Source organism: Erithacus rubecula (assembly GCF_903797595.1).
Source record: "Erithacus rubecula genome assembly, chromosome: 9".
NCBI classification, from domain to species: Eukaryota; Metazoa; Chordata; class Aves; order Passeriformes; family Muscicapidae; genus Erithacus; species Erithacus rubecula.
Genome location: NC_136660.1, coordinates 29,147,385 through 29,172,874, shown reverse-complemented (window position 1 = coordinate 29,172,874; position 25,490 = coordinate 29,147,385). Strand labels below are relative to the sequence as shown.

At 35.4% G+C, this 25,490-nt stretch overlaps 1 protein-coding gene across 1 annotated transcript in view; it reads left to right on the top strand.

Annotated features, from left to right (window-relative positions):
• Nucleotides 1–23,882, top strand: part of RAB11FIP2 (RAB11 family interacting protein 2) — a 32,447-nt gene extending 8,565 nt beyond the window's left edge. The window contains exons 2-5 of the mRNA XM_079312317.1: nt 3,190–3,629; nt 4,316–4,775; nt 15,652–15,697; nt 19,267–23,882. Of these exons, the coding sequence (XP_079168443.1) occupies nt 3,190–3,629; nt 4,316–4,775; nt 15,652–15,697; nt 19,267–19,494 (1,174 nt within the window). The 3' untranslated portion in view covers nt 19,495–23,882. The remainder of the gene's footprint in view (nt 1–3,189; nt 3,630–4,315; nt 4,776–15,651; nt 15,698–19,266) is intronic.
• The last annotated feature ends 1,608 nt before the right edge of the window (nt 23,883–25,490 follow it).

Below are 25,490 nucleotides of genomic sequence, written 5' to 3'. Positions count from 1 at the left end.
TGTTATTGGCTATTTTCCTACTTTGTACAGGCTTTCTATAGAATAAGCTCATGGCAGCCTGACAAGTGGAGCATTTATTGTGGCTAAAAGTACTGTAAACAAAACCAAAATAGCAAGTTTTATTGGCTTTTATAATACATTTCAATTTTTTAAATTGGCGGTAGTATAGTGGAACTTGGTGTTTTAGGACCAAATGTTGTTATCTGAAAACAGTGGACTTCATTTCCCCATTCTTTTTTCTCTCCTGTATAGAGCTGTTTTTTCTATTGCTGCTCACGCCCATGTGTTGTCGAAACAGATTCTAATAAGAAACATTTACAGACTTAGTTGCACATTCACGTGCAGCTCCACATAAATGCATTGCCTGCATTTGTTCTCATGTGTTTAGAAAAGTAATTAGTTGCCTTTGAATTTTGAAGAAAATCATGATTTGAGTCTGCTTCTCATATTGTCTTGTTATGAGCTGAAGCATATGGAGCCTTCATTATAAGTAAAACAAGATAAACTCTCCAAAGTAACAAAGAAACCTCCTTGAAATGCCTATGAAAATTAAATATCTGTCTTTCATACAAAGATTTGATCCAGCAATCATTATTCAAATAGAAATTCCACTGAAGACCAGAGGAATTTTGCTGGAGTAAAAGAGTTTATGATTAAATTCTATTGGAATCAGTAGCAGTGTTGAACCTGGTTCCAGAAGGACCTTCTGTTGTCTTCCTAGGGAAAGGAGAGTTTCTTTGTTTTCCCAGCTGAACTTATTTTTAATATCAATTTCTTCAAGATATACATTGAAAAGAAATGTAGAGACTCTGAAGGTGTGTTATTAGTTGTGGGCTTCTCTTTAGGAAGAGGTAAATGTCAAAATAGTACATGGCATTTGCCTTAGCAGGTGAGTGGCAATGACACAGCATTGTTAACTGAGTGATAAGGATGCAAATATTTTATTTTTAAAATGAATTTTTAAAATATAAGTATTTTCTTCCCCATAGCAAAAGCTTACAAATTTATGTCTTCTTGTTCTGAAACAAGTGTCAAGGATCAATTTAAGGTTTTGATCATTCAGAGGCAGAAATAGAAAAATTCACCAGGTTTATCAGTGTTTGAACCCTGTGAGGAGAGGGGGGAAAGTGTTGCAGTGTAGGCTGAGCCATTACATTTGGATGTCAGAAGGTGAAGTCCTTTCTGCCTCCTATGTTTCTTAAAATACTCATAAGCCTTATTTGTGCTGGTGTGTATGTTTAGTGTGTGGCTGAGGACCATGGCAGGACTTTCTCAGGTCCAGGATGGTTTTTGTTTGGGGTTTTTATCTGCACAGGAGCTGTCTGAGCAAGGCTTTCTCATTATGGCTGTGTACTGTTTATATTTTTTAAGGGAATATGTGAACATATTTTCTTTTTAAAGGAGAGTTTTAATGAAAGTAGGCTATCTCATCTTCCAGTTTCTGCAATATTGTATAGCACAAAGGCAATTGACTTTTGGTTCTGTTTTTGTTTTCTGTAACAACTCTATAGATGACTTAAAGTGTTTCTGGAATCAGTTACCAAAGAAGTGAAGCAATATTAACTAAAAGGAAAAACTATCCATCTTCTTCAGACACATATTCCAGGTTTTGTATTTCATTTAAAGTATATAAATGAAGTAACCTTACAACAGAAGAAAAGTTTTTTCCTAAAGATTTAATTATCCTTTTACTGGTTTGAGCTTCTGGGTCTACTGGTCTGGGTTCATGTTGTTCATGAAGAGAACAGAGGAGGTCTGATATTTTAAAATTATTTTGCTCTAGTATGAAATATAAAATCTTGTGAACATCACAAAGCAACAACAACAACAACAAAAAAGGTGTAATATTCTTTATTGTTTTATTATGTCTTTGCTGTGTTACTTTTGGAAGTATTTTCTCAACTCAAAACATGTCATCTCTGCCTGAAAATTTGATTACAGCTGTAACCTTTAAAATATATTTATGAAATCTGAAAACAAATTGAGGGCTATTGTTCTCCTTTTCTGATCTTTCTTTCTATATTTGGCAGGATTGAATAATGTATGTATAACTGCACAGTCCATTTTTTATCTGTGTTAATAGGCAGTTTGCTTTCTTAGTCTCTCCAATTCGAAAGTTACTGGTGGTGAGGCACTGTTGTGTGAGTCTGTGTGCAAGGATTTCTCCTGACAATGGATTTAGAGCACTTCCTTGGAGCTGGTGGATGTAAAATGTGCCCTTGTGACCTTCTGCAATAGGGAAAGGCTCTTGGTGATGGTTGTGGAGAAGGGATTGTGTGTTGGTCATTCATGTAGGTGAAGCTGTGGAGGGAAGATTGAGCCAGAATTCTGCAGATGCTTCCATGGGACAATGGAGCACAACAGAGAATGAATAAGACACTTGGATAATGATAAGGCTTTTGCTGGACCTGGCAAAGAAGCACACTTGGCTTTTTGAAACAGATGATCACACCTTTGATCTCTTCTCAAGTAGTGGGGATTTATGTCACGGTTCCAAAGGAAATATTTCTGAAGTTAATCCTGCTTGTGACCTGCAAAAGAGAAGATGCTGTTGGATACACCTGTGTGCTCACAGTTGTGCTTGTGGAGTTACTCTCAGCATCCAGAGGGGAGGCAGTTGCTGAATTGAAATGGTAGCTGGCTGTTCAGGGCTCTCAGATATTTCTTAGCCAGCTTTTCTTCAATTGTCATAAATCTTAACCAGTGCTTAGAAGGAAATGAGGAGAAAATGTTTGCTAGTGTGTAAACCTGAGCAAAATTCAAAGAGAAAAGGTCAAGTAGTTGCCACATAGAATACATTAATGTACATAATTTCTAAATAAAGGACACTTGAAAAATATTAAAACAAAAAGAAGAAAAGAAAATGTATCCGTATTTATAATTAAGTACAAAGTCTCCTTCATAAACAGATGGAATCCCTAAACGTTGGTGATGTTTGGTGAGCTTCCAGAGCTGATTTTGATACAGGTGAGCACTGTAAAGAGCTTCCTCTTGCTTAGTAATTAAGTTTTCTCTTTGAAAACAAATATAAATGAAGAAGTTTTTCAGTACAGGAGTGGTTAAATCTTTGATATAGGATTTGGGTTTTCTCACTTCAAATTGTTCTAGCCAGATGCATTAACCAGCTAAGCAGAGTATAATGATAGTCTTCAGAAAACACAATTTAATTTGCTCTCTTTCTCCATTAAGGTGGTTTCCCCTAGAATCCAGACAAGGGAAGAGAACTAAAGACAGAGGAGAAATAAATGTCAATATTCAGTTTATGAGGAATAACATGACAGCAAGTATGTTTGATTTGTCAATGAAGGACAAAACCAAATCCCCGTTTGCTAAGCTAAAAGACAAAATGAAGGGTCGGAAAAACGATGGGACGTTTTCAGACACATCCTCTGCAATCATCCCAAGCACTCACATACCTGATGCAAATCTAGAGGTGTCTAGTGGTGAAGTGCAGATGAAATCAAAACCAAAAAAACCTTTCCTCTTGGGACCTCAGCGGCTGTCCTCAGCTCACTCCATGTCAGATCTAACAGGACCACACGTCTCCTCAGAGAAAATGAAATCCAGCACTGGCTACACCCACCTCTTCAGGCGTCAGCTGGAGTCCTTTGGTTCCGTGGATGAAGGGGGTAAGTGTAACTCATGACCATTACAGTTACAGCTCACTGCTCTTAGAGCATTCAGAATCTGTTACTTTAGTTTATGAAGCACTTACAAGGCCAAAATGTTAAGAGATACTGCTGGACTATTTTTTATGCTTTCTTTAATTGCTGGTAACTCGTAATTGCTGTTTCTGAGCATAAGAAATAACTTAAGTTGCTCATGATTTATGATAATCTAGCATTTTCTTTTATTATTTCCTCATCTGAGAGTATATTATATTCCAGAGGGGACTCTAGGCAGAATAGAATCTTGTGAGAAATAAGTCTAATTAAAAAGTCAAAAACTATCAGCAAATTTTAAACCTGATTTATACAAACAACTGGAAATACTTTGCATTGCTCAAAGTTATTATGCAGCAACATGCTTTGTCTCTTTCTGTAATGGCACACCAGTCATACATGTCTTCTCTGTAGAGCTTCATTTTCATGCAGGAAACAAAAATTTCCTGTGGTGCCTATCTGTAAACATTTCTGAAACATGAAATCAAGGCCACAGCTGTTAATTTTTTTTTAATAGCTTATTTGCTCACCAGTGTTCTGAACTGAGGCTCAATTGCAAAGCTTCTAGATCTAAGCTAAAATGGGTTTTCTGCATGTCATAAACTGTGATATAGTGTCTCATTGATAATATACTAATGACAGATTGTTTGCAGGGAGTCTAAAATCTCCACACAGAAGGACATTAAGTGTTGATACTTCTAAAATCAGCCAACTTGACAGCACAGTTGATGAAACTGCACTTGAAGCACAAAATGACCCATTTAATGTGAGTGCTTCGTTACCCCAAAAATTTGCTACACTGCCAAGACAGAAGAATCCATTTGAAGAAAGCCCAGCAACGTGGGATCAAAACATAAGCCTGTTTTCCAAACCTGGCGAGATCAGAAAAGAAATTAAAAAGGAGAAAAAAGAGAAAGTTAGTCTTTTTGAAAGAGTGACTGGGAAAAAAGATAGCAAGAGGTCAGATAAACTTAGCAATGGGGGATCAGAGAGTTCTACTGAGTTGAAATCACCGGGTGCTTTTGGGGAAGCTCATCAGGAGAGTTTTGATTATGAGTCGACCAATCCCTTCATGGCAAACTTCAAGCCTGGGAGCATGTTGCCATCTTCAAGGTAGGTTTTTGCTCCTTTCAGTCTGATATCTTGAACATGTTATATAAATGAAAATGTGAAGTGTTGGGGAACACATCTTGTTGCTTTATACATGTTTGTATCAGTGCTTGTCTGTTTCTAAATATGTTAACGTTTTATATGATTTGGTAATTTCCTACTTTGTTTTGAAGTGACTTTTTTATTACTAATAAGTGCTGTGAAGGTTTATGGGTGTTTGTGGAAGACTTTGTTTGTGCTTCAGAATGGGCTCTCCCTGAAGTCTTCTGCTTTAACTGAAAGTTCATTGCTAATTTATTACATTGCCCTAAGTCAGGGTAAGAGAGGGAAAGGTTTCAAGTGTAAGAGAAGGATGAACCTGGATAACTAAGAAAGGTGCAAATGGGACTAGTGAAAAGAAATCCTGTGGATGTCACTATTTGGGAAAGAAAAAAAAAAGAAGAGTATTTAGGTTGTATATGTTAAAGAATTAAAAAGCATTCTGTTTCTAAATGGGAGCACCCACATGAACTCTTATCTCACCTGAATTCATTTGGCTTGCTGCAGCTTTGCTGAGTTCTGTGTATTGAAATTGTTGCACAAGGCAGCAGTTTGTGTCTTGAGCAGAATGAATTAAGTTCCAGGACTGATAAGCAACTTTGATTTAAATAATCCATTTTAATCTTTGTTTGTCTATCAATGCTTTACTTGTTTTCCTTAAGAAAAAGTGTAATCCACAGTTACTTTCCTTCCTGAGTTTTGTTTGCTAGTGAGAAAGATAGGCTGTCTCTCTTTATACATGTATAAATATATATATTTATTTATGTACACTGCCACCCACATATACTGTTCACAACAGATAAATGTTTAAGAAGTTAATTAACTTTCATTCCTTTGCTTTTTTAAAATATGTATAAATGCCAGAAATTAGCAGTCCTTGCTTTTTCAAGGTAATGATTCATTTCTATGTAATGACTTCAATTTGGTAGAAAATGCATTTGAAATTAAAATGCTTCAAACTGGAATCCAAAGGCTGTAAAATCAATCACTGTTTTAAATGGAAAACATGGTTCTAAAAATTCACCTTTTCCTGTGTAATTATTTCTTAATTCATGACACAAGAGTAGTTTCTTAAGAAAAAAAAAAAAAAAAATTTTTTTGTTATCTTTTTCTCTTAGAACAGAGGGATCTTACTGTATCTCATCTCAATATTTTTCATGGGTTAGAATCCATGCACTCCTGATTTAAACTTAGAATAATTTCCTTAACAAAACTAATCATGGATATGAGTTAGGAAACTGCTGTAGAAAAGAATTTGTTGCTAGAAGCTCATCCTACCTCAACAAAATATCTTTTTAGTGCCTTCTTTGAGTCCAATCAGTTCCTAGTGTCTTAAATAGCATGTTTATAGACAATCATAGAATATGTTTTATTTTATGAATTATTTCTCTGGATTAATGTAAGGTTAGATTGTAGCTTGGTTTGTGAGAAGTTAAACTTCCATTTAAATAAGCTCCTTTAAAGATAAATAATTCAAATAACAGTTAAAATTGCATAGCATTTAAATTTTTGTAAAATGAAACACTGTATTCAGACAGATGCTAGATATAAGTAGTGAAATCTTTTCAAGTTCTTGAATGAAGCAGATCTTGATAAATATAAAACTTAATGGTAATCATGATGGACTTTTTTTTTCTTTGTTTTGTAATTAAAAAGCTCATCACAGTGCCCATTCAGAAGGACTCCAGTCATTTGTTTCTGTCTTTGTATGAGAGTCCCTTTTACTGGATCTTGACTTTTATGTAAACATCAACTTTTGATAAGACAAATAGATATTATTTTATTTTCAAAAAGCCAAATATAATAAGCATTCTGACCTTCTTTGTGAGACAGCTATTATGGTATAATATCTGACATGCAATAAGTTTAGTTAGAAGCTCTTGATTTTTTATATTCTATTATGATGTCCTATGCAAACCTTTTAGACTTAGTTTACTTTCAAATGTATCTTATACAATTATTTTCTTTTGAAGTAGAAACTAATACAAAATGTGCATATTTAATAAGTTTACAGTTTAAATTTACCTTTTATCTGTGGAGGATTTCTCAAATGGAATCCGTTTTTAATTTTTTGAACCAGTAATGCTGAAAAAAGAATTTTTATGAATATATGGGCACAAAATAAATGAAGCTGGTTAACAAATCCAGTATGCAGGAATTGTACACAGGAAATTTAGTCTTTGGGTTCTTTCTTGTTTATTCAGTGTTCTGTTAAGCTCTTTTGGATGAATCCCATTTCTGCTAGTAAACCAGGCAGTATATTTTTTATTAAGGTGTGTCCAAAATCAGTGTTCTGTTGTGGAGCAGGTGTTTGTTTTGCTGGTGGATCTCCCACTTAACCCCAGTAGCTAAGCCTTGGTTTTGGTGATGGAACATCCTGAGCTGGATTCCTGTCTGGTGCAATCCTGCTGGAGGATGCACATATATATATATATTTTTATATATATATATATATATATATCCAGGAGCACACTGTAGCCATAAAACATCTGTCTGTGGGACCAGGCTGGACACAGAGCAAAGTGGAAGGGAAAAAACCCAACCCATAGCAACCCTCTTTCCCAGCCCTCAAAACAAATCACCCAAACCCAGCTCCTTCATGTCTGCAGTGTGAATGTCACGTTCTCAGTGCTGAGGAAGCCACATCTGTACCTTAGTGGGAAGCTTTTCAGGGACTTTGGTGAACTTTGGGTCAGGCTTAAGTCCATCCTAATTAATTGTGGTTGGTAATGTTGACTGAGCAGTGACAATGTGGAGAACAGCAGCTCATAGCATCAGCTGGGTGAGCTGCTGAATCCTTGAGTGCTTAGCTCTGTCACTAATTACTCTTACTGACTAATTAAATGAATGAAAATAAGTACATCTTCCACGTGTTGCTCAGCTGCTGATCCAAAAATTAAAAGTGATTCAGCAACACTTGTAGGATTTTTTTTTTCCAAAAGCAAGCATGCCAGGATTATTTGAAAATTATTATTTATTTTATAGCTATTATTTATTATTGTTGTTTCAAGAAGGTTTTAGAAGTATTTTGGAAAAGCAAAGCAAAACCAATTTGGTTTGCACATCATATTTATTGACAGAAAATTACAAAATGTGAACCCCTAATTTCTGTTAATCTCTGATCTGGCAAAGGTTTGTTCCCTGGCTTTGGCTAAATCTGTAAAATAGGGATGATATTTTATCTCCTGCAAATGCTGAGTGGATAAATGAGTATTTGAAAAATGTTTTTATAGATATGATATTGCAGTGTTACATAAGTGTTAAGATTGGGGGTTCCATTGTCTGTTGCAGGCATAGTGGTGATATGTAAACATGATTCCATGACAATTTAAAAATGCAGCAGTCTCATAGTGAAACAAAAAATGCTAGTTTTGCAAACACGACAAAATCTGTTAGTTCCAGAGGTTTTGTGTCATACAGCCAATGAAAAATTTTTAAGGAAACAATGTCTAGTGCTCTTAGTCAGTGTTTACCAATAATACTTTTGATTTTGTACTTTTCAATGCTCTGTTTTGAAACTTTTACTTAACGTTGCTTAAATTGCACTCATTCTTACAATTACTGCTATTGTCATGGCTCTCAGGAGGTTAATTTGCAGTCAGAAGCCACGTGGCTTTTGTGTTGAACACAGTTAAAGAAACTGAGGGTGCTCCTGGAAAACAAAGATTGTTTTGTGCCATAAGCAAAGCTTCATTTTTCTGAAATTGTTTTTGTTTAGGAAAATACATGACACTACACTACAGGCTAATAAACCGATGTGAAAATTTCTCAATTTACACCACTTGACAAGTGCTAAAAGAAAAGCATCTTTAATTTTAATGTGTTATTAGGACCTTTTTAGAGAGATTGTACAAGTTATTAACAAGGTCCTCTGAGACAGGAGACGGGTAATTAACAAGACCTACAGAAAGGGAGTTTAGGTAATTAACAAGATCTTAGGCACTGGACACAGGGAGACAAACAGTCCAATATTTAAAGCTGACAGGTTGTTACTAGTCAGATCAAATTCCAGATCCAGGAAACTGGATTGGTAAATAATACTGAATATTACATATGTGTGTGTGTATATATATATAAAGATATATACACATACACGAATAATATCTGTGTCTGTATATACACACACACATATGTGTTCATGAATAGAGGCATTAAAAAACCCTTCTAAAGTAGCATTTCCTTGACCTAACTATTGTTATATTTCAGAGAAAAAAAGATATAGCTTGTGTCTACATAGAGATTACACTTTATCTCAAATTTTGGCCATAAGTATGTTACATTCTAAGCAATGTGGGAGATGGAACAGTGGAGTATAAAGAAACTTGTGTCTTATTAGGATTCCCTGTAACAATTATGAATTATGCTCATATTTATAATACTAGTCACTGGTGAATTGGAGCATAAGTTATGAAAATATTGCTTTTTTTTTTTTTCCTCTGTTCTCTTACTGCTTCAGCAGTTTTTCAAATTTGCAACTCAAAACAACACAAACCAAATCCTTCAACTCTTTTGCATCTTTCTGCTTGTAATTTCTGAATGTGGTGATTTTTTTCAGCCTCTCTCCAACCTTCATCACATGTGGCTGTTAGAGCTGCCTGTCTCCTCAATGTCACAAATCAGGGACTGCAGTTTTGTTTTTCCCATTGGAGGCAATGTTTGAAATAAGCAATGTCTCTGCATTTTGATATGGTCATTATTAGATTTGTTAAAAAATGAGTGAGGTACCATGAAAACAGGAGGCTTTTGATAACAGCAATGTGTTTGGATCATCTTAAATTGTTAAGTCTGAAGAACAGTTGATGTCTGCTGCATTTCAGCAAACATTAATGTTCTGAATGTGTGATGGCTAGGTGGTTAAAGAAGGTTTTGCAACCTCCTGATGCTCCTCTGGCTTCCTGCTTTTCACATGAGCTGTGGCAGTAGAGCAGGTGCCTGTCTCTGCTGAAGTTCTAAAGTAAAACCTGCTATCCCAAATCACACTGAGGGTGAGTTATTAGTGCAATAACTTCAACATAATCAAAGTCACTGCTAAATGGTTTCAGGCTTGCAGAGTTACTGGCAGCAGCTCTGTTGGAATGAACCCCAAAAGTTGCCTGATGAGAGCAGTGGATTGTAGTGGCTGTGTGTTTCTCTGCCAAATAGGAAATCCAGTGTACAATGCAATTCCCTCTTTCTACTTTTCACATGCCTTTTCCAGAAATGTTGCTCTTTAGATATTGCTGTGCTTGCTAAAGCAATAAGGTCTGTTAAGACATTTTAGCACATTTATTTCTCAGTATGTAAAAAAATGACATCAGATGAACTATGGTATTTTCAGAATTTTGTTTCCTCTGTCAGTGTTAGCATGTCTTATTTGAAGAACAGTGTACTTCTGCATTGCTTTTCTTGAAATGAATCATTTTTTTTCAGTTCTCTACTGAAATTTGACTAGACTTTAGTCAACTGTGATCTACAGTCTAGGTAGAATACTGAGGGACTGTGGCAGTGCTTTAATTGTACTCTAGACTGTTAATATTTGTTAATTCAGGGTGTTAAAGCTGTCAGGGGGACATTATTTCTACAAGATAAAATACATTGCTGGTACATGAGAGGCAATGAAAAATTACAAAACAAGCAGAAGTCATGCAGAGATTCTTAATCTGTCCTACTAGGATTGTTATCATCTGATTTAAAAGATCAGTGCATGTGATAAGAGAATAATGAAATCTTTTGCAAAGCTCCATGGTCACAGCATTTGGGACATGACTAAAGTGGCTGGAGCAATCAGTTCTTTGAGGGATATTGTAAAAATACTTGGTATTAATCTTGACTTTTGCAGACTCCTCACCAGCAATCAGTCACTCTCAATTAGTTGACTGTTTAAGGAATACTGTTTGGAAAGTTCATCCTGCTGGCTGTATGACAAGATTTTTTCAAGCTTTCACTGTCTCTTGGTGCACATTAGGGCATATGAAATCTTTTTTGAGAGGATGCATGAGGCATTTTATCTTTCCCAAGGGAAAATGCACTGCCTGTTCTATTTCATTTTTAAAAATAATAATTTGTTCTATTGTTTCTTTATTAATAAATGCAGAAACTAAATAAAAGCAATGTGCTTTTGTGCACAATGTTTCATTATAAGAACTAAGGATTAGTTCTACTCTTTTAATAATGCAGAAATGGATTTGTAAGTTTCAGTGTAAAATTTAATTTTAGGTTGTTTGATTTGTTTGTTTGTTGTTTACTTAGAGATCTCTAATAATAGGGTCTTCCAGTGGAGATGCTAGCACAACTTTTAGTCTAACAGTTCTTTAGTGGTCTCTTGAGAAAAAAAAAACCAAACTTTTTTGCTATAGCACAACTCCTAGTAAAAGGAGAAATGTTTATGTACTTAAAATTCTAACTAATCAAGCAAAGGCAGTGATAGCCACAAAACCTGATCCTCTTTTTGTGTCCTCCTGGGGTTACCCAAGCTCCAAAAGGCCACAGAGCATGGCTTGAGAGCAGAGCAATTTATGCAGTGAAGTGTCTTAAGTGATGTTGCTCAGAATCTAATTGCAAAATAAATGGTAATATGCTTATTCTGTACTTGTTTGGCTGCCAGACAAGACAGTCATTGCTTCTCAGAATATAAAGTGATCTCTGCATTGCCAGGCACAGCAGGCTGACAGTATTCTATGGAAGGCTAAGTTTCTGAATTTCATTAACTGTATCTGATTTTATTAATTTCTTTTTTTTTCCTAGTGCAATAGTAGTAACCTAAATGGCATCCTAATATTTCAGGATTTTGATATGTGTTGTGAGAATCCAAAGAAAAATGCATAAGCACTGTAGTAAGAATCAGTCCAAGACTAAGAAGTAGGGTAGGAATAGAAATTTCAACTCTAATGAAAAATGAATATGGCAGAGCTTTGCTAATTACCTGTATGCAGACATTCCATATTAAAGGAAAGAAACTGAAAGCTCACACTTAGCTCATTGGTATAATGGTTATTTTACAGAATGTTAAGTTAACATAAATTTTAATACTTTGAATAGTAATGATTAATGTAAATATCCTAATTTTAATTTCTAATAGTATACACTACTATCATGTAACTAATAAGAATAGTAAAAGATAAGTGAAAAGCTTTTGCTCCTTAAGAAAATACTCTTTCCATGGAGCATAATTTAGGAGTCTGATTCCCATTCATTATGTTGCCAGACTAAATGGCACTAAAATGTTTAAATCAGTTATAGGAAATATTTGATAAAGATTGTTGAGAAGCTAAATATTTAAGCAGCCACTAGACCTGATCTTTGAATTTTTAACTACCATTAAACTTCAATAGACAAAATTATAAGATGCAGTGATAAACTTGAGCTTGTGGCACATCCTGAACTCAATTCCACTGTATTCTTCCTATACAAACTGTAAATTACCAAAATGCAATGGAAGTGTTTAATTGCCATTTTAAAAAAAGTGTTATTAAAAAAAAAAAAAGTTTCATGTAGTTCTAATGAAATATTTTTAAATGAAGAAAATAAAGTACATATTTGTGTCCATTATTAGTTTATACTATTTTTATTTCTCATCACTTTCTCCCCTCAGGAGCAGGACAATAGAAAAGGGTTCTTGTCTCAGATGAGCTAAAATTGAAATCCAATATAATAAAACCCCAGAAATTCAAACAAACTATTTAAGAAAAAATATAAAAAGAAAGTTCTATCCAAAGCTGTAAAACACTATGGAACAATAAAATAATGGATATGATTTAATCTGGTAAAAATGTCTGTTATATAAAGTAACTGTCAAAGACAATAATTAAATTCCCAGATGGGTAAAATGGGGGACAGGATTGATTGTGCTGGATTGGAGAAGTCTGTTCTGCCCACAGAAGGTGAGGTGCAAGTTGGGTGTCTCAGTGTCTACTGCAGCTGATTTTTAATCTGCACTGGTAGGATTTACCTCCCTTTTAGCTGCTCTTGTCTTGAAGGTGAACTGAGAGAATTGTAAGAGACAAACTGTCAAAAATGAGTATGAGACATCACCTGGAAGCACATAAGGCACAAGAAAACTCCATTTGTTAGAAAAATAAATATCTTTTTTACTTATAAGCTGAGCAAAATTAGTTTGGGCATAATTGAGAAACAAAAATTATAGAATCCCACAGTGCCAGTCTTGTTCACAGTAAGCCTCACTCAAAAAAATCCTGCAAAAATCCAAAAAGATACTTTTTCCCCAGGCTGTCAACATGTGGAGTTCCCTGCCAGTTTATCTGACCCTGGTAAAAAAAGCCATAGGCTGGATTGCAACTTATACTATCACTGGGAACTGTGACAGTAGCACAGGAGAAAACAATGTTATTTTATAACTTGTTTTGATCAATGATTTCAGAATGTTTTTAGAAGTCAAGAGAATGGCTGCTCAAAGGAAGCTTGTGATGCTTGCACAGTGTGGGCTGCAGTCCTGGAGGCCTGTTTTATATAATTACTGCCAGGAACAAAGTCAGGGCATCTATTATTGTGATGGAATTTAAATTTAAAAATAAATGCTGTGGTGAATTTCAATACACCAAACAGACAACTCCACCAACTATTTGCATTCATAATTTTCTAGGATTTTTTTATTTTTTTGAGGTGTTACCTGCTCTCAGACAGTTGAAATAGGGGTGCAGTGGTGGGAGTCTGCATCTGCTCACACTCACCTGGGGCTGGCAGGGAACCTTGCAGGGCTCTGCAAGGCTGACCAGCTCCCACCTTACCTAGCAGACACTTTGATTTAGAAAAATGTTATTATATGCACCCTCAGCACCTGTTTCTTCCTTGAGAAGCAGTATATTTTCTACAGATCTCCTTAAATTATGAGTAAGAGTCTTCATGGCATTTGGATTTTTATTGGGGAATATTTTAATAGCTTTTCTTTTTCTTTTTTTTTTTTTTTTTTTTTTTTTTTTTGCAAGTGTATTCAAATTTCTTCTTGCAAAATACGCAGATGTTCTCTTTTATAACTACAGTTATGATGTCCACAATTTCACAGAAACAATTGCAGGTTTTTACTGCTTAAAAAAAAAAACAAACAAACAACTAGTCCATATTGCCAGTGATTTATACTTCTAATTTTGAAATGCAGCTTCTCATAGTCAGAGCTGCTGCTTTCATTTTAAACTGCCACTATGAAAAAGAGCCCCAGAACTTATTTCACAGAAACTATAAAGTCATTCAAGGCAGTGAAAGATCCTGCTTTTTTAACCTTTCAGAAAGTCACCCAGTTGAGCAGTCAGGCTGTATTATTCTATATCTTGTCTAACATGAGGAAACAGTCCCAGAAGAAAGATATCCCAAATTAACGCCACACTTCGTTAAATAGAGACATTCTTGGTTTTCACCAAGCTAATTCGATCCAGTTCAGTTAACTCATTTTTTTTGTGCTGGGATCAGGGAAGGCAGCCATGAATGGAGGGAGTTCATCATGTGTTTGACACATCCCTGGGAGGCTGAAAGGAGGCTGGGAGGGAGGGACCCTGCCTTTGGCTGGGGGACAATACCCCATGGAAAAGGGCCCCCATTCAAAGGGGTCTCCAGTAAACTGGGCAGGCTGCTGGGGATCTGTTACAAACAGGTGGGGTGGGAATTAGCCAGCCTTGCTTCCTCAGGCACCTCTGGGTTTCTGGTTGTGACTGTTCCTCTATCCCAGTCTCTATTGGATACCCTCAGATGGTTTCCAGGGCTTCTGTGTGCCTGCTTTGGAAATGAAAAATTATGTACTGGCTGAAACAAATAATTAAAAAAAAAAAAAAAAAAAATTTTAAAATAAAAAAAAAATTAGAGAAAAACATCATCATTTATATTTTCACATATTTTTAGTTTGTAAATTTTTGCCGTTCTGCTTTTACACCGTGAAATATGAGGCTTGTAAATTCAGATAAAATACATGTGAATTCAGATAAAATACATGTTCCCTAATATTATCTTTAAAATTAGAAATTAAAATTAGAAAGAAGATGTATTTTTTTTAGGTCTCAGTCACACATCACCCTCAAAGCCACTACATGCAGGCAAACAAAACAGATTCTGTGATGTGAAAGAATGTCTCTGCTGTAGGGCTACCAAGTAAATAATATTTGTGAGCTATATCCACATTCTGAACACATTTTCAGAGAATGTTTTCTCTCCAAACTTGCTGTAGCAAGCACATAAGAACACAGCATCATTGATTTTTGAAGATACTTGCTAATAATTACACCAGCCTGAGTGGACAGTTTCTCAAGCCTGACATGTAGACAGTGTCTGTTTTTATCAGTATCAACAACATTATGAAGGAACTTTACTTTCTGGATATGCACAATAATCAGTAGGTTTGTAAAATAATAGATTATTTACTCAATTTTAAATACAGAATAAATGTAGCTGACAGAAGATGGCTTTTTAGCCCTGAGCTGGTGATTGCACTGGAATTCCTGGAGGAGCTGCCATGAAAGCTGGGATTATGTGTTAGTCTGTAGGGTTTGGTTCTTGGTTTTTATCCATCCCAGCCCATGGACCTGTTTATAGGATATTTCATTTAAAGCAACACTCCATACTTAAAAGCTCAAACTAAGTCTATAGATCAGAGAAGACATAAGGAAACCAAATCCATGATTGCCTTTCTTGCCTTTCTTAATTGGTTATTCAAATTTTAATACAAAAAGAATTGTGAACAAAGAGTAAATTAAAATTTCCTTTAATTTCTAATATTTTCTTGAGTTTAACAAATCAAGAAAATAAACCATATTAAATACTTTGAAGCTGTGTGTCTATTTTAGTACTGTATTTTAGCAGATGTTTTGGTCAAATAAGTTTGCACTGTTAATATTTGTTTGGTGTGGTTTATCCCCCACAGTTTTAATGTGAATCCTTCTGGCACTGAGGATCTCAGGAAAAAAACGGTGAGTTCTGAAATGTTATGGAAAACCATCAGTAAATGCCAACTAATTGGCACTTGTATAAGCTTATAAGCTTTTATTCTTTTTTAACCTCTTATATGGAAATGTTTGTTTGTTTGTTTTAACAAGTCCAGAAAACCTAAATAAAAAAGCACAGGCTTAATGTAAATTTGGAAATAAAGAAAAGTTTTGTACTCAGTATGATGTTTAGCTGTGAAATGGTGAAGAAAGAAATATTTAGTTCTTTGCACAAAAAGTAAAAAACCCCAAAACCTGAATTTTTGAGAGTGGTTTAGATGACTCTAGAGAAATCATGATCATGTGAGGAACTCTGCATTAAGCAGTGATGTGTTAATTGACCAGACAGGAGTTTACCATCACTGTATTCAGAGACTTGGAGACAGTCTTCAGAAGGCAAATCAAAATTGAAATTATGACCTGATATACAGTAGGATTAATAATACACATAATAAATGAACAGATGAAAACACTAAAAAATAAAAATACTGGAAGTATTATTCAAATGCTCTTGTTTCTAAAAGTACTGAGAATAAATTGTGTACTGAGAAAAAAAAAAAATAATCCACAGATTGCCTGAGCAATCTGATTGTCTTTGTCTGAAGGAAAATGTGGTCTTACTACTGTGAATAGATGACATCTTTAAAAGTGGGTTTGTTTTCAATCTCTAAAATATATAGAAAACAAGTTTCACAAGCAAATATGACTTTGTACTGTTTGTTTTCTGCTGGTTTATGTAAATGATTTGTAATAACATTTGATGTTATTGTAAATGCCCAAGTTTTTATAATGTAAGTAGCTGGTGGGAGATGTCAGAGTATTTGAAGGCTGCCTTTGATCAGATAGTAAACTGAATTCTACCAGGCAGTTACTTAATCTCTGACAAAAAGAGACATCAAAAAATTGATTTAACTTAGCAGCCATTGTCTGTAAAGTAACCATAATTACAGTTTCTATGTGCTTGCAAATGTACTGCTGCAAATCATGTAATTTATTGCTGGTAAAAGCATCGGTTTAATTCTTTTGAGATATAAGATGTGAATTGTTTTATTTAAAGGATTTAAAGGTGATAAAAGAAATCCTTGATGATTTTTCTTTTGGAATACCAGCCATCCTAAATGTCAGTTGTAGGATTATGAGGTGGTGCTAATTTAATGCAAAATACAAATTAGGTGGTGAACAAACTCTATCTCAACCATAGTTTTGAATGAAACCATTTGAATTTCTTTTTAAATATTCAGGATTGCTTTCTAAGGTGTTTGAAGTAATTTATTATTAGATTCTGTAATATTAGCCCTCACCAAGTTATTATATTTCTTCCTTGTGCATATTATTTAGTAATTATGTTTGTATGTCTTCTCCTCTGATGCCAACACCTGTCTCTGAAAGCAATGTTTAAATGGGAGCAGTAGCCAGTTGAAAGGGCAGCATGAGCTCTTTAAGGCCTAATTAAGAACTGAAAGGAAGATGAAGCAAGTAGGACAAAAGATGTGAAAGTAGCTTAGATGATATTCCCAGAGCAGGATTCCTCATTAGAACAATGAAGAGATGATCAGGGATTGCCAGGCCTTCATTTTATCTGCTGTTGTTTCCTCTGGCTGGCAGTGTGTGCCTCAACAGGGTTTTGAAGCTGAGACAATCTTTCTTTGCATGGCTTGTTTAGAATCTTTTTTTCCCCCCTTAATAATTAATTCTAAGATTATTTTTATGTATTAAAACTCTGGTATCTGTTTTTGTAAAGAAATAAATGTTCCTTACACATTTAAATATCACCTACTGACTCAAGCTGAACATACCAAATCTTCTTACTTTTAACAATATAAATTTCTAAATACCAGAATACTTCAGCTAGAATTTTCTTGCATAATTAAGATTATCCCCCCCAAGATGTATACAGAGCATATGTATGACAAAATGTCTTTAAAGCATATATATTGCACACAATTTCCCAGTAAACTTGATTGCATAATTAAAGTCATCATTGCACCTTAATTCCTGTTCCTTTGACAAATCAGAAAATTAGCCAAACCCTGTATTTCAGACATATAAGTGTTAATGGTATTTTCTCCAGTGTGTACAAAAATTTAATAAAGAGAAGTTTTACTTCCTTCTTCTAGAAAAAAAGCTGCTAAAATATGATCACAAATGAAGTTATTTTCTCTTCTATACTTGTTGAAAATTAATTACTAACCAATTTATGAGTTTCATCAGGTTAGCCATTTTAAAAAAGTGGGAGTTGCTGATTACTTACAATCCCTTAAATTGGTACATTTAAAACACTGAATATGGATTCATAAATGTCACATTCAATGTCTCAAGTACAGAGAGAAACCCTTACAAGCACATATTTTTGAGAGCTACTGGTGGAGTATAATTGATGGAGAGAGGCTGATCTGTCACACTTCAGCCTGTTTGCAGGGCACCATCACTTTTAATTAGGTTCCTTTGAAAACTTTGGCCAGCTGCATATTTTAATGGGTCTACATGTGCCAATGTGCAAATATGGAGCTGTATGGAAAGAAAAGAATGGGGCATGGAAAAGGAATGAGTATGACTATTATGTGCTGTGCTTCTAGGCTGTGCAAGCTTTATAATTTTTAATGACATGCTTCTACTGTAAATAAAAGCTATCCTGGGTGCCCTGTTGAAAGTGCAGGATTTTTTTGGTTCCAGATCATCTAAATGCTTTCATTTCTGAATGAGATGAAGCATACTGCTTAACATGTCTAACAGTGCTGATACTTTTATAAACCAACACAAAAGAATACATGCAAGTTTACAGTCTTTTGGATCACATGTTGTCCTTTTTAAGATGACTAATTTGTCCATCCCTGTTAATACCTGCATTTACTGAGTCATCAGAAATCATTACAGAAATCTGTTTTCCCTACTGCTTAATTCTGGGCCTCTCCTGCTTTAAAGCAAGCAAGGTCTTTTACAAGTACACATTTATTTCTGCCTTAAGTGCTCTGGTGCAAGTAAGATGCAACCTTTTACCTTCACCTGCAATTTAAAATTGAAAGTTTTATGATGTGATTCAGAAGCCAAGGCCTGGAGAACCACTGATGACTAAAAAAATATGAATATGAAAGACAGATGAGGGCTGATGTCATTTAGAGCTGAGTAAATGCTTTGCTGTGATCCTCTCCAGAGGCAAAGTCTCAGAGAAGTTAGAGTAGGAGTTGAATTCTCAGGACTCTTCTCTTATTATATAATTAAGGTGGCTGGTTTCCCAAAATGTACCTGCCAGCTGTTGTGATCACTGCTCATATGGTCACTAACTCTGACACACTGACTGTGTGTCCACCTCACTGAGAAGATTTTTTTCTGAGATGACAGAGTGGGAAATATTCATCCAGCTGGGCAGCCCATTGTCTTCTCCAGTGGGGGTGTTGGAGGGAAAAGCACTGCAGCAAACAGAGGTCTTGCTGAAATAATTTGCTTTTTGTACCTAGAGATGCACATGAGAAAACATAAAAAGCAATAACAATCAATTTCCTGGGAATACTGAACTGCTCAATAAAATCTGGTGTTTTTCTACACTTAACCTGCAGGAAGGAAATCCTTTCGATGCCGCTGCAGGATACAGAAACCTCACTTATGAGGAGGTTCTGCAGGAGCTGGTGAAACACAAAGAGCAGCTGAAGAAGAAGGACAGCCACATTCGTGAGCTGGAGGATTACATTGACAATCTGCTGGTGCGAGTGATGGAGGAAACCCCCAGCATCCTCAGAGTGCCATATGAACCTTCGAGGAGAGCTGGCAAATTCTCCAAAAGCTGACACTGTGCTGCTTGAGGGTACTTTCTGCTGAGTACATTGGTGGAAGGAGATCACACCTTAATATTCTGACTTCTCTTCATTCCTTTTGTCTGAAGAAATTGCAGAAAAATGGAGAGGAGAGACAATGATGTGGGTTGTTTTCCTTTATGTTTTTTTTAATCCAAACACTAGCAGGGGCTGCCAAAAGTTGTTTTCTGTTAGATTACCAAGGTAACTTTTTTTTTTTTTCTTTTTGAAAACACATTAGGTACAGAATACTTAAAATAGAGTTAATAATACATATTAAATATATCCATGCAGTTTATATAATAGCTTAGTGTTCACCATGTGGCAATTTCAGCTGGAAGCCTGTGCTGATATGAATGTTATCTTGAATGATTATTGGTATTAGGCAAATATATTGATTCTTTTTTTACAGCATGCCATCAAGACCACTGTTTTCAATCCAGTGTAGTACTCTACTAAACCTAAGTGTGGGTTGTTGCAATGGAATGTAGTTCTGCACATATGAGAGGAAAACAGTGATGCACAGTCCTTGCAGAGTCAATGCTGTATTCTATACAATGTGCTTTTTATATAACAATGTAAAAACCCCGTGCCATTTCTGTCATGGCACATGCTGGAACCAGTTATTTTACACTTAAATGCTGAATTTTCTGTGTAATGAGTGAACTTTGGCAGTGAGCTCATGGCATAAGGTTGTTTTGAGGATCTTTTTGTATGAAGTTACTGCATGCCTTTTTATGTGTTAAAGGTACTTTGAACAGTGTTCACAGAGTCAGAGGTACAACAGGAGAACTCAAGTATGGAAAAAAGGAATTAATACTTTTGTTCAGTCAAAATCTACTGCAATGAAAATGTAGCAGAAATGAAGAGGCTGACTTAAATTAAAGACACTATAAATCAATTTAAGGTTGAGTTTTACATTATATACGTGTCTTAACATTTTAAATCTTATGACAACAAAGTATATGCCTTTAGAAATAGGTCATGTTGCTTAAACACATATAGAGTACTTAGGCTTTTCATTAAAAATGTCTGTATTCCATGTAAATAGTTCTAAAAGTCAGTTTGCATTGAGGCAACTGAAAGAAGAATGTAGTAAATATCTTCCTGATCATTTAATAATTGTTTGTAAAATGATGTATGAAAAAGGTATCTGTTATTCAGTGAATTGGAAAAATATATTGATGGAGGTGTAATGGGAGAATACTGTAGGAGAAACCTCAAAATGTTAAGATAGATAGGTTTTAATTTTAATTTCCTTAATGAGAGTCTTACTTGGATTTTCTGTTGCTGTGAGACAGTAAAATGTTATTTAAAACATATACTGAGAATATTTTAGATTTGGATTTAAGATAACTTTCTTTTCCTCTCTTTCTCACCTGATCTGTTGGGTTTTTTTACACCATGACATGGCTGCTGCTGAGGTGACCAAAAAAGCTTGGAATTAAATTCCAATTTATTTTTTTATTGTTGTAAAATATTTTAATGTATTTTAATTTTTAAAACTGCAGAAATTGGTAGTATCTTGGATACTTCTATGTGGAAGGGTTGAGAAAGTTCTCTCTGCTTTTGACATCATTAATATTGTAGGACAGCACAGAATTATTCTAGTCACAAAAACACTTCTTTGTACAAATATTCTCAGATTTCATTTGCTTCTTTTTGGCTCTTTCTGCTTTATTTTCTTCTTTTATTTAGCAACTACCTCCCAACCCCATTTAGTGCTGTCTCTAAAATGTGTGCAGCCAGAGTTCCCAACCCACCAGTGGGATCCCTTAGTGTGGATCCCTGTGCCTGGATGGATGCTGAGAGATCCCAGCCCTGCCCAGCTCTGCATCTGTATTTTGTGGTGCAGAAATCCATCCCACACCAGGCAGTCTCTCTTTTGTCAGCCTAAGGATGTTTCAAGTTTGGTACCTCAGAAACCACGTGAATGTTGTTTTGACCCACTGAAGATCTCCATGACTGTAAATCTGTTGTAATATATTCAAAGTGCCAAAGGTCATGTACTAGTTTATGGTACGTTTGCTGTTGGAAGTTGGGGTTTACACTCAATTAGATTTTCATTTTCTAAATACACCAAGATGTATTTCAGTTGCTCAGTATTTCCATAAAAGTTCTTAAACATTTTGAAATGCTTGGCTGAAGCCAGCAGTTTTCTCATGTTGTTGATGGGGAAATGTTCTGTAATTGTTTTGAATTCCACACTTATTTTCAGCTAACTGGTATGAGACCATCTCTAATATCCACAGTGCTTAAATCATCCACACCAGTGAGGATTAACAACTGCACTAACCAGAGAATGTGCTCCAATGGCTTCTCACATGCAAGCCAACTTACAATTATTAAAATGAAACTCTACTATATTTAGCACCTCTGCAATCACTTCTTTTAGAATGTAAATGTAGAATATCAAACTGCATAATTGACTAAAAGCAGATCATTTGACATATTTGCATACCAAGAACGATAAGCAGATTAAAGGTAGCGAAAAGATCAATTTTTGTGCATTAGGGAAGAAATTTAGTGAAGCTTTGAATGTGTTATCTAGTCTTTATCTGATCTTTAAGTGAATTAAAAGCACCTTTTGTTTCTAACAATTTGTCAAGAAAATGGGGAGAACAACTAATGCAATTTAGGGAAAGGTAAAGTTACTGAGAGGCAGAATGGGACATTAACAATTATGAAGATATTTTTATAGTGTTTATAGGTGAAAATACAGGCTACTTTTGGAGCAATTTTTGACAGATTACATGCACATCACTTCCTGTTCAAAAGGAAAATTTTAGCATTTCCCTGTATTCTGTGATTATTTTTAAAAAGCATCTTCGCCCCACATGTATTTTTTGAACTATGCAGCTTTCAAATGAAAACTTTTCATACAGAGTAATTTGTATGTTGAAAACAAAGGAACTTCTGTTTTTCCCATAGGATAAAATTGTAGCCTTTCTTGCAGATCATTTTAAACCCATAAAAACTTGCCACTTATGGTCAGTCTTTTTTGCCCTTCAAAATATAGGGATGAAAACTTTGAACATCTCCATATTATTTTGATATTTTCTGTCATAGATTAGCATAAGAGTTCTCCATGCATGCACTATATTTTGAAATTATCCTTTGAGACACCTCTGCTCATAGCCATGTATTTTGCTTACTTTAAAAGGACTAATATGAAGGCCATACTTTAATGTTGTAACTCAGAAATGTAAACTTTCTGCCATTCAAGAAGGATGTTTAATATTTATATATCTTACCTCTTGCTGCTGTATTTTACATTTAGCTTGGTTTTCCACCTCCTAATGAATGTAGCATTCTCCCTAGATTATAACTGCATTTATTGCTGTTGGCTCTGTGTCAAGAACTATTTGTGATTTTCCAGCTGTGGAAATGTTGCCTTGTATTTAGAAAGGTTTCATGATTTGGGGACCTGATGAAAATCATGCTCATTAGATATTAGCCTGCATTTCTTTCTGTACAGGATGCCCTTTCTAAGATGCATCTTAAAACAAACAGAGCTGCTGACTTAATGTGTTTACTGCTGCACTGGGGGTTTATTTATGCTTCCAGCTTTAAAGAAAGATTATTGTCCTACATCAAGTATGTAAAGTGAGCTGATGCTTTTCTGCTCTTTCTGTACCATTGCTGTTGTAGATATGATAGAGGCATAAGCTGGGCTTTTACAATGGTGACTTTAGAGCATGCTGACTAACTTCCCCTTCTTTGAAGTATTTGCTGAAGGATTATAGCACTGCTGTGTTCATGATGCTAGATTTAAGGGTCTGTCAGCACTTTTGGTAGGAAACCCTATTTTCAGGGATTTATAACTTAAAAATTTCAATACAGTCACTGGAAGTATTTAATATGCAATAGGTAGCACTTTAATCTGTTTATGAAGGGGTTTGAGATTTGTTTCTGTTGAAAAGGTCACAGTCTCCTGAACATGGTGGGCATTTGCTTTATCTTTTATAATTTTTTTCTTCATTGAAGAAGCCACTGTGTGTTACAAGTGGTCAAGCCATTCCTATTCATCTTAGAATCTTCCAGATGTCTTGTATTACAGTGTATTATAGAAAGCTGAAGATCCAGGTTATATAGGAAGTCTGTGAAAGATAGGAACATTACTTATAACTTAAGGGTTTTATTTTGTCTTGTGCAATCAATGGTAGTTTATCTACATTTAATAATGGTACAGAGTCATAACTATATGCACTTGTGAGAACTATAAACGTAGAATGCATGAAAAACCTTTATTTTTGTTCCATTATTGCAACTTCAGATCCTTTAATTTGATTAAAATGTTATCTTAATATTTTAATTTCTGTTCATTAAATAAATATTGCATGTCTAACACTAATAAAGCACCACAATGCACTACTGCAGTATTTCTTGAATTGTGCCATTAATCTGTGTTATGCAAAGCATGTGACTCCTAAACTCCATGGTGTTAAGGCTCTCAGACCACAGAGAGGAGTATTTCCTTAGGGACAGCTCTAAATTAATATCCCAGATGTTTGCAGGGTAACCATTAAGGGGGATCTCTTCAATAGTGTCCAAAACTTAGAATTAGTGAAAAAAAAATGGTGTATTCTTAAATGTCCTAATCTGTATTGGTTTTTTATTATGATATCTGCAGTTCCTTTAAATTGACTATTTCTCTGATGCCATGGCTGTGTAAGTATTACCAGGAGATCTTTGCCACTGCAGGCCAGAACAGAATTTAGCATGAGGAACAAATACTGTGCAAATTCTGATATGGAAAACCTGGCACATATTTCTCTTAGTACTTGACAGAGTGAAAACCCAACCAGAATGACAGAAAACTGGAGCATCCTTCCCCATCACTCAGAAGTATTTTTTTCACTGTTCCCACAAGTTTTTCTCCTCTTCCATGAAGCAGCAAAACAGCAAAGTCTGTCCCCTGACAGCAGCAGGTTTTCTGGATGGTGAAGTATGGAGAACAGCCCTGGTTTGGGAGAAGAACATTGTGAATCTTCCACCCAGTTTCTTGGGGTTTGAATTCCACAGGGATGTGCTTCCTTCCCTCACAGTCCATTTGCTCTGTGAGCAGGACCTTTGTCAGTACATTATGGACCTAGAAAGGTTCTTCTCCTCAAGGTGTCCACAAAGTGTGGTTATGGGCAGTCACAGCCAGTTTGTGAGCTGCCCATGGACTGCCACTTGTGTTCTGCAGATGCCACCAGCTGTGTCATCCCACAGATTGTGCACCTGTCCTGGTGTGTGAGAGCTGAGGAATGAGGGCAGGAGAGGAAGGCATGTTTCAGAAAGCACCACACTGCCTGTTAAATACCAGTTTCCATCTGTAATTCACATCTGGTAACTAATCTCAGCTCCTGTGGCCATTTGAAAAGGGAGCCACACCATTTCCCTCCCTCAGAGGCATAATGTTTGTTAGCTGATACAGCCACAATCCTATCGATGATATGAGATCCCAACTCAGTTAAACAGCTTCCAGTTTCCCCAGCATGAAATTGTCTTTGGAGTTTTCATTATTAGCCATCTCAACCCCCCAAAGGGTTTCTAATTATATTTTAAATATAGTTTAGCAGTTAAAGAACTATTGAAATTAGATGTAAAACTAGAAGTATCATTAAGGACAGTTCTCTCTCCAGTTGCACTTACTGAAGTTATTTTTTTATGGAACCATAGAGAGTAAAAATAAGGATTTCATTTCCATATTTTGTTTTTTATGGGAATGTTGTGCAAGTTCTGGCTGCAGATCACTTGGGATACATTGCCCTTTTTGTGTTACACTGGGCATGTTTGTAAAGTTATAAATAATGATGATAAAAAAAGACATCTCTTTTTCTGGATTAATGATTTAAAAGTGGGATTATTTTGTTGGATTGTTTTGTAATAGTGTCATTTTATAAGAGATAGGAATAAGACTATCTGCTAAAGGAAGCTGTTTTCTCTTTTCTGTGCTATTTATTGAGTAATTGTGAGAGAAGGCTACCACACTGAGTGCAGCC